This window comes from Lepisosteus platostomus, chromosome 14 (assembly GCF_059453375.1).
Source record: "Lepisosteus platostomus isolate fLepPlt1 chromosome 14, fLepPlt1.hap1, whole genome shotgun sequence".
Classification (NCBI taxonomy): domain Eukaryota; kingdom Metazoa; phylum Chordata; class Actinopteri; order Semionotiformes; family Lepisosteidae; genus Lepisosteus; species Lepisosteus platostomus.
This window is the reverse complement of record NC_142624.1, coordinates 25575941-25589246: the sequence shown is the minus strand read 5'-3', so window position 1 is coordinate 25589246 and position 13306 is coordinate 25575941. Positions and strand designations below refer to the sequence as shown.

At 38.7% G+C, this 13306-nt stretch overlaps 1 protein-coding gene across 2 annotated transcripts in view; it reads right to left on the bottom strand.

The window, feature by feature from the left end:
- The window catches only part of chn1 (chimerin 1), a 58844-nt gene extending 45782 nt beyond the window's left edge, over positions 1–13062 (bottom strand). Inside the window, exons 1-4 of one of the 2 annotated variants that reach the window (XM_088605243.1) lie at positions 12937–13062; positions 12547–12673; positions 1682–1720; positions 1433–1488 (exon numbers count right to left, since the gene is read on the bottom strand). In XM_088605243.1, the coding sequence (XP_088461369.1) occupies positions 1433–1488; positions 1682–1720; positions 12547–12565 (114 nt within the window). In that variant the 5' untranslated portion in view covers positions 12566–12673; positions 12937–13062. The remainder of the gene's footprint in view (positions 1–1432; positions 1489–1681; positions 1721–12546; positions 12674–12936) is intronic. The other variant, XM_088605244.1, reaches the window with a different exon arrangement.
- Positions 13063–13306: the final 244 nt, after the last annotated feature.

Sequence of the window (13306 nt, the reverse complement as noted above, 5' to 3'; positions counted from 1 at the left end):
AGTCCAGGGTAGGAGTGGGTAGTATGGCCTATAACATTTTGCATAAATCTCACTAACAGCGATTGGAGAGTTAAAGCATGAGAATCATGACTCATGTCAGCATTCATACTAAGGTCCTCTACACAGGACATGGAAATAGACGTCATGTTTAAGGAGTTATGCTGATAGAGACCACTGATTTCAGAAAGAAAAGAGGAGAGGGTTTGAAGGTCCATAGATTATAATTAAACATACTGGCGGTGCACTAGAGACAGCAGGCGGTAAAATCTCAAATGAAGAGTCCTGTTTGATCCTCTGATTATTTCAAATCAGCTCCTGCAAGCTTCTTCCTCGCTCTGTTGAGCAGAACTTCTGTTGGGAGGCAAAACCTGAGGGATAATCCTCTACCATAAGTACATTCTCGTTGCGGCTCAGCCAGGTCTCTAGTATTGTTCAAATGTATGTTAGAGTACAAAAAATATCACTGATTAAGACAACTTGCATGAAAAAGTGCCAATTAGAAGGAAAATAGGTATCGCATTTATTAAAAATTCATTGGCATTGGTATTGGTAGTGTCATTAAAAAAAAATTATTGGATCCACAAGGTTTTGGAAGCATAAACATTCCACAAGTGGGGGTTTCATGGTCTTAAGCTCTAAACCACATGAGCAGAGTTTATAAAATGAGGTGGAGTAATTTGCCATCCTTTCAAGCTATTCACCCTTGGATTACGGTGGTTCACAACCAGCTCAAGTGACAAGTGCAGCAAGTTTGTTGCTCTCAAATGAATCCTCAGTGGAGGCCATTATGTACAGCCTGGGCCCCTTTGGAGACATTTGCAAAACGAGAAGCTGAAGCTTCAGCAGGCCGAGAGATAGATCTGCTCTTTTCCTGCAGTGTGTGGGCTCTACTGTGAGAGGCTGAGGCATGCTGACAGCGCACTAGCAAAAGCAAAAGCAACACAGCTTCGAGTCCTCTTTGAAAGCTGCCTAGAGCATTACAATTACAACAGACACTAAAACAAAAGATCCTCCATTTTCGCTTCTATTTTTTAATTTTTAAAAAGGCAAAAGCAACCCCAGCTGTACATCTTGTTCCTCTGCTGAGGCTACTGTCATGCCAACAATCTACTAATCCACAGTGAAACACTAGGATCATGAGAGGTCCTAGCTTGACTGATGTGTCTTATTTTGTGGGGGAGATGATAATGACAAGAAGACCCTTTAAATGTACGGGCCTAAAAGGGAGGTGGGGGGGGGCAGCTGAATTATTCCAATGCATTGTGGGATTCAAGAGGTGGACTCAGCCTGCCTAATCTTTCAGGTTTATACAGACAGAAGACGAGTCAGGAGGTGAGTGACTGGCAACAGCACTCTTACTGTACACATAAAGCTCAGAACAGGGCTGAAAGCTGAATAATTGGACCAGTGGCCATACTCCTCACATACTCACCTCACAGGTGCACGTGACCCGCCTGGGATGCGGTGCCTCTTGCTGCAACTGGTACACTGCCGTACAAAAAGGATAACACAGTCAGTAATTGAGCCAGGAGCTTTTCTTCTGTGCTCTCAAGTACAGAAGAAAAACTCTCTGAACAGAGTTCAGAACACAACTCCTCCTCCTCGAACACTGCCATGCACATTACTTTACAATGAAAAACAGCAATAACAAAACCATGAAATTAAATTAAGCGATACTTACAGTAAGACTTCCACACAGGTGGTCTATATTCATCGTTATCTAGAATAAAGACATACAAATTACAAAAAAAGGTTTTGCATAGATGAAGCTTTTAAGCTCAATTTTAATGTAGTGCTGCAAAACAAACTGTTTGGCACTGGGATTGAACAAAATTCACTAAATGCGTCAAACTACATCAGACAAGTTTTATACAAGACAATGTTTTATACTTGATTTCAAGATATTTGTAGGTTGTGTGGTCCATTAAATAAAGAACAGCCAAGATCTGTTTACTTGCAGAAAACACAAGTCCAAGTACTGCCCAATGTGGATTATAATATGATTAGCATTTAACTTTTTAAGTCTTTCCAAGTTTTACAGCCTTTATATTGCATCCCAAATATCCTGCCAGTTATGCTTTTGTTTATAGATTGCAGGAACCCATCAACATGATCGAAGACCCGTGAGCATCAAATGTATGTCACCATTTGTTGGACACACACATAGGCCAGATGGAAAACGTACCCAAAAATCTTTTTCAAACTGACTGACTGCAACGCAGATTGCAGTTTACTTTTTGTAAACGTTATACATCAAGGAAATGTCTCCTCCTGAAAAGCCCCTATTGTTAGAAGTTTGAAAACGCCAGTGCTCTCATGACATCAGCTCCAGATCTAGCCCACAAACACTGAAAGAGCTGGTTCCCTTAGCAACAGAACGAATCAAGCAAAACTGTAAAACAAAAAGCTACAGTTTGATGCACAAATGACCCCAATATTACACAACAACAAGCATTTTACTCAGAAGTGGAGTTATTAAATTCCACTGGTTAATCAGATTTTCCAAATTATGATGGATGCACAGCACAAATAATTTACTTCCAACATGTCTACAAAAGGTCTAAAAAGCCGGAGATTCCAAAGAAAGGTTTCAAATGAGAGGAGGCCATTTGACCCATCTGGCCAAATATCTCCTACTCCTGGGACTCAGTGTCGTCTGATTCTCATTCCATCCTGGACTTAATTACCTTATTTGAACCAATATTTCACTTAAATGGGCAAGATTACTATATGTTTCTATGCTTTCACTCATCCTAGGAATCCTAAGAAATTCTAAAAAACCAGGTGGACTGCATGCTCAATGCACTTACCTCAGTTTATCATGCTTTATCGTGCTCTTTTTATGAGTAATTAAGAGTTTCATATACCCTGTCTATGGCCGTCCATTAACGCTGCTAAAAAAAGACTAGTTTAAAAAGAGATACGGGTCAATGTTTCAGAAACCCTAAAAGTCTTTTCAATTACATGTAAATTATTCACTTATCTCACTGACTAGCCTCCCTTCACGGTCCCTCTTCTAAAGCCCCATCCTTTAATACTACCCTTCTCTGGGGGAATGCCTTGCATATAGAGGTCAGAACTACGCAGTCCCTGACCACCTTACAGGGCCTCCTCCACACTCATCTGTGATCGTCTTCTGTTTAAAGTGCACTTACCTTTACCCCTTACTCCCACTACTATCCTATCCCCAGCATGTTTCACAATAACTGTAGAACTACACACCACTGTCCCTGTGTCAGCACACTGCGTGTATGTCACTTTTGTTTTGTGCAATTTAAGTGGTCTGTCATCATCTTCCTGTCACCCTGAATCCTGGATCTACACCTTGATCCCCTTTTGAGGAACACTGTACAGTCCTCTTCCTTTCCAGCTGCTCTTCACTTGGATCTATTCACACGGGTTGCCGTCTCATCCTTAAGTCTTCGCTCTGTGCCTTCATTAATCACCAGACATTGATCACTATTATGTATTATGCAACCTTATTTTGTAACTTAAATTTTGTGATATATACCCCCAGTGAGCTCGCAGAAAAGACATTTCATTGCCAGCAATTACTGCTGCACACTGTATTGTTGTGCATTTGATAAATAAACTGACTGATTGACTGATTGACTGATTGACTGAACTGGAGCATGCTTGAGATTTGTATTCTGTCATGTCAGGCCAGCAGGCCAGCAGATTCCAAGACAAACTTGGAAGCTGAAGGCACCGTTTCATTAATGTATTTTTATCTTGGGAGACAAGTAATGAAAATTGTCTCTTGTATTAAAAACTACAGTGTTTAATATTCATCAGTGTACAATTGTGAAATACAAGCATGAATCATACACACACTTACAAAGACCAACAATTATTTTCTGTAAAATAAGATGCTTCTGAAAACCATTTTGAGAATTTACATTCTAAAAAATAATTGCAAAAATGGTACTTGGCAGACCTAATGGCATTACATACAGTCCATGTATTATACCAACTTAAATAACTGAATTCAAATACTTAGTTGATTACATCTTAATGCAATCACTTACAATCGTTGTAATCGTTATTACTATTATTGCACAGCATACAGCTGAATAAGGCACATTTATAAAATTAAGTCGCCACCTGGTGGCGCTCAGCACGAATTACACTCAATCAACTGTGGCAACTTTAGCTCTTCAATTTAACATGTCATTTTCCAGGTATACCATAATTAAACGGCATGATCTACTGCACATGGGCCAATTAAATAAATCAAAAATCAATTCAGTATTCCAAGTGTTTGGTAGATAGAAGGTTTGTAATGGTATTGTCTAGAAAAAACAATAGTTCTGGTGGGTAGCTGCGTCAGCATGCGTAGGCTGCAAAGGAACAAGTAATAGGTTTATTCCATGCTGAAAACACAAGAAAGAAAACACAATGTTTCGGCTGTGGAGCTGCCTTCTTCACCCAAAGAAGTTTTCTTTCTTCTCTTTCCAGCATGGAATAAACCTGATTTCTTGTTCCTTAGATAAACCAATGTTGCCTACCCCTGGTAGCAGACGTTTGCAAAAAGCATTTGTCCATCAGTAACCATCTTATCCTTAGAAGCCTGTGAAGAGCTGGAGCCTAATCCAGCAGGCACAGGGAACAAGGTGTGATTACACCCTAGAAGAGACTCCAGTCCATTGCGGAGCATATGTACAGTACATTCAGTACTTGCACATTGTAAGGCAATTTGGTGATGCCAATTAACCTGGACAAGATGTCTTTAGACTACGGGATGAAATCAAACCAACCACAGAAAAGCCACACTGACCCAGGGGAGAATATACAAACCCCATACAGAGGGCTGTGAAGCAGCACTAATCACAACAGTAGAATCTTCTAATACTTTAAGTAAAAAAAAAAAACAGTCAAGAACTGTAAGCAGACTAATAAAGTTTAAAATAAGAGAGCAAATGTACTAAATTGCCTTACATTTCACATGCAGCCATGAAAGTGAATTAGCAGTGAGCAGCATTTTCAGTGAAGATGAAAAACAAAGCATTGTAGTTCTTGAATGGACTATGAGAGCAGTAGTCAGCCAGTCCAGACTTTGTATCAAAGCATTTCCTGAAAGCAAGACTAAAATTCACAGGTGCACTTCTCACTGCGTGATCAAAGTTTCAATATTACTGCTCTCAGCTGTCAACAATGTTGATCTGTTGGGGCATACAAGGTGGCATTTCGGCAATGTGCAAGCTCCAATCTCATTACAATCAAACTCTGGGAGTCCTTTTCTTTTGATAAAAGTACTAATGATACAGAAAAAAGACTTGCAGTTCTGAGCAGAAAATGAATGGTTACTCTTTATTTACCAGTATATGTAAAGGTTTTCCTTGCACTAAAACAGTGTCTCCTAGCGGCAAAACAACTGGTTTCATTATTGAAACCCTTCAAGTTTAATCTTTAACTGGGTGTTTTGTGATCTTTATCATTGAATTATTAACTAAAATTAAAGGGTTACAGTTGCTGCTACTAGTTCCTAGTAATTCCTTGCATTTCTACTGTAGTTTCCATCCCACAGTAGGACAGCGGATCAGGCGGAGAAGTGGGAATTTACTTAACAAAATAAAATGAATTAAGGGGAAAACATTTAGATGGGCCAGACAGTACCAATCAAAATGGAACTGAGCCAGGACTTCAGAGTAAAACCACTACACTTACGATATGTCACGGGATTTTCCTATGACCTCAGTTTAACATCTCTTCCAAAACACAGCATCTCTTAAAGCACACTGTTCATAGTCAGCAAACCAGAGAAATGGACAGGAAATTCTGGTGTTGAAGGCAGATCCCCACCAACTGGTCCACTAAACACTAACCAGTAACCTGGTTTTCCTCAGTCTCCCATCCCAGCACGTATGAGATCCAGCCTCATTTAGTTTCTGAAACCTGTTGAGCTCAGGTTACAAGGTGGTTGCTGTCAATCCAAAAGAAACTGATCAATACCTTTTTGGTGATTTGTGACTGAGATGTTAAGGGTCTTGTACCACAGAACCAGGTATAAATTGCAAAGGAAAAAGAGTAAAGGTTTATTCCCTGCTGAAAGGAGAAGAAAAGAAACACATTTCAGCTGTGGAGAAGGCTCTTTTCAGCATGGAATAAACCCTTACTTGTTCCTTAGCAGCCTATGCATGCTGACACAGCTACCTACTTCAAATATAAATTGTATTTATGTTTTCAAATATCAATGGTTTAGGAAAAACTAAGAATAATCAGGTTTAAAAAAAACTTTAAAAGTGATCTGTCTGTTCTTCCCAATGGTTCACACAGGACTATCTACAAATAACAAAACCAGCATTCTATCACATTTAAGCTTTCATACTTTGCCTCTGGAGATATACATACTGCCATTTTAGTACTGTAGTCTATGTGATTTCTACATGTATTGTGAACTACAATAAAGGGGAAAAAAATGACAGTGTGGAAGATTTTTAATTTGCACATCTCAGCAGGATAACAGAGAGGCAGTTAAGTTTGACTTTCTTAAATCCTTCTGCTGGAAAGGATAGTTAAAACCCCTGTGTATAAACAGAGCATAAAAAATGCAAACAAGGTAATAAGGCCATGAACTGCATGTCAACATTATATGATGCACAGAGACTCCTGACAGAAGCCACAAAGCATTTTGTGTTTCTTACCAATGTTTCTATTGAAATATGGTTAATGATGTGAAATTAACATTTAGGAACTTCTGCTATACATCTATTTAAACCAACACTGTGCTCTTCCCCTTTCTTTTTTTGAATTTATACTGATGACCTAATAAAAACTGCTGACATGGCTCTATGGAGCTGCATTTTAACAAGTATCTGCAATGGTAGATTTTAAATTTTCTTTGAACATTTTCATGCAATCTGCTCATTCTTTGCAACTTATGCTTTTTCTGGTGTCCTGATACAGTGTTCCTTAGTGTGAAAATGGGAATTGTTTATGCAACCTCTGCATTTTATCACCACACATTTAAAGAAATCAAATTAATAACACAATACAACATCACCAAAATCTGAATGATTTCTACTGAATATTAGTCATCCTATATTCCCAGAATGCTATGTAAAGGAATTATTGTTTAAACAGTAACATAACACTCCTACACACTTTGTCATGTTTCTCAACAATAGCGCCTTAAAACTAATTATCACCATAAAGATTCCACATTCTATTGCTATTTGAGCTAGCAATCATGGAATTTTCATATAGGAGTTATATATAGAATTCATACAACCTATTCCAAAACAGCTAAAGCTAAAAATGCTGAAAGTACGTAACATTTCAAATTATTTTAAAAGAAAATCAGAAAATTCTCAGTTGGATACATATTCAGCTCTTTTACTATGGTAAATCTAAATTGGAAGCAAATGATTCTTTCAAAGGTCACAAAATTCCTATAACAGCCTCTGTTCATGTATAACTTTGAAGCCTACATTAAAGGAGAACTGTAGTCCCAATCTCTGTAACAAAATAAATTGACAGTATCACAAAATGTTACAAATTCCAAATTAAACAAAAAAATAGTGGACTTTGTGAAAGTACTATATAGTAGGCATGTTGTCAAGAGTTTGTGAAAATTGCGACATGATGCAGCCCTTCCTGTTCACGATAATCTAATATACGATATTATAAGTACAGGCTGTGCAGCAGACATTTCACTGCAGAAATGTTCCAATGTGATCTGCAGCAGAGGTAACAAGTACTATTTGTCAAGGAAACCATAATATTTCTATTGGATTTAGAGATGTATTCAGAAACCTGGGTAAGCAAGACACTGTTTACAGAAAACCACTTTGAAGCCAACATTAACATCAAAATAATTTGTACAATGATGCTTGAGATGAGAGTCCCTGCATAAAGCTAGCTGGTATGTATAAGTGACAGGAGCTGAAAAAAACTCCTTTTGGACCTTTTATGGAGCTTGCAACAAAGTAAGTCAAGTGCTGACTGTACAAACATGGGGAGTTTGTTGTTTTTACACACTGCAAAAATTGAACTTTTTGGTTAAAGTAATAAACTACAATCAAAGGTGTTTCAATCAAATCAAGACTTAACAGGCTAAATGTTTCAGTCTGCAATCAGTACATTTCATTTTGTATATTTCCACTGCGGGTTTTGCCACATTCAGACTGCTTCACATATACCAGTGTTCAGTTTGTATAAGCACTGCAGTCATGAACACAAAATGTTCATTTTAAATAAACTGTGAACATCTGTAATCCATCAACATGAGACATTATTAGGGTGGGGTGAATACTTTTGTGAGGCAATCTAACTATCTCTAAAAAGAGACCAGCAAGAAGTTAAGAGGCACTCTTTCACTGTCGATATGTAAACATTTCTTAGAGACAGGTTTATCTAATAAAATGCTTTCAGCAAAATTCTCCTGGGTGGCTCATCCAAAACAAGTGCAAGCACAGGCTGAGCTCCATGTTCACAGGTTGGAGCCTGGCTCTTGTTGTTACCCAGCCGTAATTAGGATGCAGAACTGCTGAGTGCTGCAGAGAGCAGAGTGAGATTAATTAGACAGGGCTCTCATCTCTCAGAAACACAGTGCTCCCAGTGACCTCCTGGGCACTTGCAGGCATGTGGTGCTGTCCAGGAGGAATCCACCTCTCCTCTAATCGGTGCAGAATCTCTAGTAGGGCGCTATGGTACCCGTCACATGTTAAAAGGTGAGTGGTTTAAATACAGGCAGGTCAGAGGCGTCTACCTACACTTCCTCATTCTCCCGAGTACAGATCACTGGGTACACTGTGAAAAAACAACTGCCTATTGCAAATCAGGGGGAGTATAGCAAAAACAGCTGCCAACACTAACGTTTAAAAACATATCACTTATAACTGCAACAAATTCACCATGGTATGAGGTTTTATGTTGCAGATCCAGAGACTGTATTGAACAAACATGACAGTCAACTTAGTGAACTGGCATGTGTCCTCAACAAGCTTGATCAACAGGGGGCTTACTGTGAAAGTCACAAGTCAGTAACATGTGCAGCCGGCCACCCTGGGAAGCAATGCAAACGGCAATGTGAGCTTTTGTACCATTGCTCCAGCCTGGACAAGCACAACCACAACCCTATTCTAGGGTTGCTACCTCTGCCTTCAAAAAAGGAACACCACAAAGAATTCCCAGTGAAAAACTGGCTTTCCTTACTGCAACAGGTCTTATCTATAATTAAACAGATGTCCTAGATTTCGTTTCAGAGACTACTGCACTTCTAAAAAATAAATAAAAAATAAATGTAACCTTGTGAAAATGATGTTCTTATTGATGAAAATGAATGCCTTTTTTTGTGGTTGGAGAGCAAGCATTTCATCTTTGTCTGTTTTTCCAGCCATTTCTCCATTTGTGTACAGGCTCCATCCGAATCTATCAGAATCCTACCCCACTGTGCGCCTTCGTGTTCTGAAAGTATTCTAAAAGGGAGAGTGTAGATGATTCAGATATCGCCTGTTTCCTCTGTACATTACATCTAATCGAATGCGAGAACTAACCGTGTTTGGTAATAATGTGTGAGTATGCTAACAAAAGAGTCTGCAAGACCTCATGGGGAGCAGGATAGCTCACCATTCAAGAAGATGTGAAAAGGACACATACAACGTTAATGAGGGATGCTAAAGTTCATATCAGGGATCCAACAAAAATAAGGAACATTTAATGTCCAGGGCTATATTACAGATTTCCTGGGAAGGATGCTTCAGAAAGAGAAATAATCCTGGGAAAACCAGGACATGTGACAACCCTACCCTGTTCAATGGTCTGTGAACCCTTGATCACATGCTTCATCCCTGATCGTCACACAAAGGTTCAATGGGGCTCACGTCTGGCAAGTAGGGCATCCGTGGTGTTAACTCACATTTCTCAAAGACAGTCGTTGCTATAGGAGCAGCATTAGGACATGCGCTATCATTCTGGCACAGCCTGCAGGAAGGGCTGCTACTGCAGTTCCAGGACTTGTTCAATGTAGGTTTGTGCAGTCAGGACGCCATAAATCACTCTCTGCAGAGAAGTGTACCAACTAGACACTCCTTCCCAAACACTTGAACCTCCAATCAATAGGCCTGTTGTACTGAACAGCTTACATCTTATTCTGCATGTCTGCACTACACTCAATGTAAGACGTTCAAAAGAGCAAAAGAGGACTTGGGTCCAACTGACGTGTTGCTCCTTTATATCGATGGCACAAATGTTTTGTTCTGTTGATGTGCAGGTCATACTAGTTCCTTTGTGTCTTTTTTTTAAATTTCATCAGCCCTGGCATTCAACAGGTTAACCACATCATCTGCGCCCAATCAACTCTCTCAAGAGTGATCTAGTGCTTACGTAACAGTCACTCAAGTGTATCGCGATCTGTCATGACCAATTCATCAAGATGATCTAAATACAAAACCGTTGAATGACATACAATACAAAGTGATCGTTTATTTGCGATACTCGATACATCTGAGGGCTTACCTAAGTTGCTACAATAGAAAATGATTTGCTTTGATGAGTTGTGAATGTCACACGTCTTCACAGTTTCAGCCAAGCTAATGGCACACCTTTCATTGAAATGTTTTCCAAAGTTGGAACTTAGATATAAACATCTGATACCATTGTCAGCAGCTCTGGGTTTCCTGTCATACAGACAGCTTGGCTACAACACATGACCTTAACTTTTAACTTGGATTAACCTTCATTTCCTGCTCTCATCCTCCCCACCCCAACCCCCAATTCTGAGCTCTTCCTATGATCTAGTTACTTGTTAGTTGGGACAAGATGGCTGCCATCTGCTACCCCCCGAGAAGCAGCTCACTGAACAATTATCTTAGACGGACTACAGTGAAGTGCTCTACTTTGTGACTTGTGTAGTGTTTTGTCATATACTTCTCTGAATTCCTGTACCAGCACTGATTATCCCTCTTTTCATAAACTTTAAATATTTATAGGATATTCATATGACATGTTTGTCTAGTGTGTGTCACGTGTGTCTAGTTGAAAGCATTTGAACAGTCCTTCTTCTGGATGTGTTTAGGTTGAAGAACCACACTGGTAGCCAAACCTACCACTCAGGTTTCTCCATATCCCAAAATGCCTATTTTACATGGCTTGTCAATACAGGCAATAGTCTGTGCAAATGGTGACACTTTTCAAATTGTAGGTGGTACTTTCCCTATGTATAAACTGCAAAAACTAGACTTGCATATATTGTTAGCATTCCTTGTTCTGGCTTGTGCTTGATAAGGAGAACAAATTACACAATGAAGGTAAGAAAACAGTTGGTGATTTTCGGGTGCAGAGTATGACAACATATACAAGGTTAAGGGTGTCTTAACCTTCTTAAACTTGTTTCAGCCTGTGACTAATGGCAAGTCTCCTCATAAATGTAAAAACAAGTAGAGTATTGCATAGTACATAAATAATGAAGAGATAGTTGGAGCAGAAAGTAGACCCAGAGCTATTTTACTACAACCCTGTTTTTGCACCCACATGGACATTTGTTTCAGCTTTTACTAAAAATGCTAACAAAACAGAACATCATAGTCTCCTGCAAGACTGATACCTGCATCGGTACCTAATCGGTATTATTTAGAGTAGACAATATCTTTACTTTTTTTATGAAGTTGCACAAACCTTCAAATGTTATACCAATTATCTGACTTGCAGTTTCCTTAAGCCTGAGATTTCAGAATATATACTTCCAAGACATTTAATCATTTATTGCTGTAGTCTCATACCAGATATTTAATTAACTATCTCATTAGAAAAATGAGTAAAGTTTTCTTAGTCTTCAAACATAAGATATTGGGACAAAGATGTTTAATTATTATATTTAGGTCTGATATTTCAAAGCCAAATTTACACATTTCTGATGTGTATTATTTTTGCATGGCAAATTCTGCACATTTTCTTTTATTGCCATATAATTTAAACTAGGGCATGTCAAACTTTTCAAATTTGAAGAGAATAAGGAGTATAGACTTGTTTTATATTATTTCACAAACTTCAGACGAAAAACAATTTGCAATCCAATGATTTTGAATAAAAAGTTTCAAGATAACACATTCTTATCTTGTTCTTCCTAAGCATTTAAAGTTATTGTCCTGTTAAATAGTATTGAAAGCTCTGACAGAGCTGACTGGTAAGCTTGCGTGACTTTGCATTTTCGTGATAACTAATGTGCCGCTGCTTTGATTTATGGTGAGCAATCGATAACAAAAGCTGCCCCCTAATTAATTAAAAGATTAAAGTACAAAGCACGCTATTTTAATTTAATCATTCCCCTGCATTAGCGCATTACGAAGATCTTCGTACACTGCGGAGAAACATATTAGCACTATAACTTCTACAAAGGAGCTGCTGTCACACTGATACGAATTTGCGAGAAACACGCCCAGAAAGCAGACTTCTGCACAGTAAAACAGCGTAATTCCAAATAAAGCCATGCATTTTCAAGTGTAGTAGCAACACATTCACTTAGTTCGTGCAAAAGGAAAAGGTAACGTTTTCCTAAAAATTCCTAATGTTTATAGCCGGAGGCTGGAAAGACAGCAATTAACTTACCAAACACTGTTAGAGCCATTTTATTGCTGCGATTCCGATGGTATGGACAAAGCCTCTCACCGCAAACACATTGATAACTTCCCAGCCTCACGTCCTTCACGAGACCTTGTACAAGTACACTGATCTTCTACAAAAAAGACAACATCAAAAGGCACTGTCGTGACAAAACTAATTTTCCAATAAAAACGTGCACATCTTATTTCATTTTTTAAAAGGGCATTTCACAATGGAAACATCTTATATTTAACGCAAAATGAAGATAAAATACATGGAAAGTTTGATAAGATCTTTAAAGATGTAATGCACAAATGCAAAATACATTAACTAGGATAAACCACAAATAAGGAGCAAAGACTACCGCTACTGGGTACTAATAAATGCAGTACTTACTCACACTGTATCCATCAGGTTTAGAGACGCCATCTTGTTTTACCACATGACCAGCTTCATCTCCACCGGGACTGCAGGCTTTCCAGGTCTTGTTACCATGGAAACAAAAATATTCCTTGCGGTGACGGTCCTCCCAAAGATGAGATCAAACCGCTCCTAACCCATTCGCAATTGAGAGCGGGTAACAACAAGCAATGCATTAGGCAATATGTTGCCTTGCCTGCATGACTAAGTTACATTTCTTCCATTTCCTTTTAAGTCTATTAACGATTCCAACTCACTAGTAATTCTAAATTAGATTTTAAAACCACTTATATTAATTAAAGATCTAACAAATGGTTTAATCCGCATAGATCATTCGTGTGGTCTT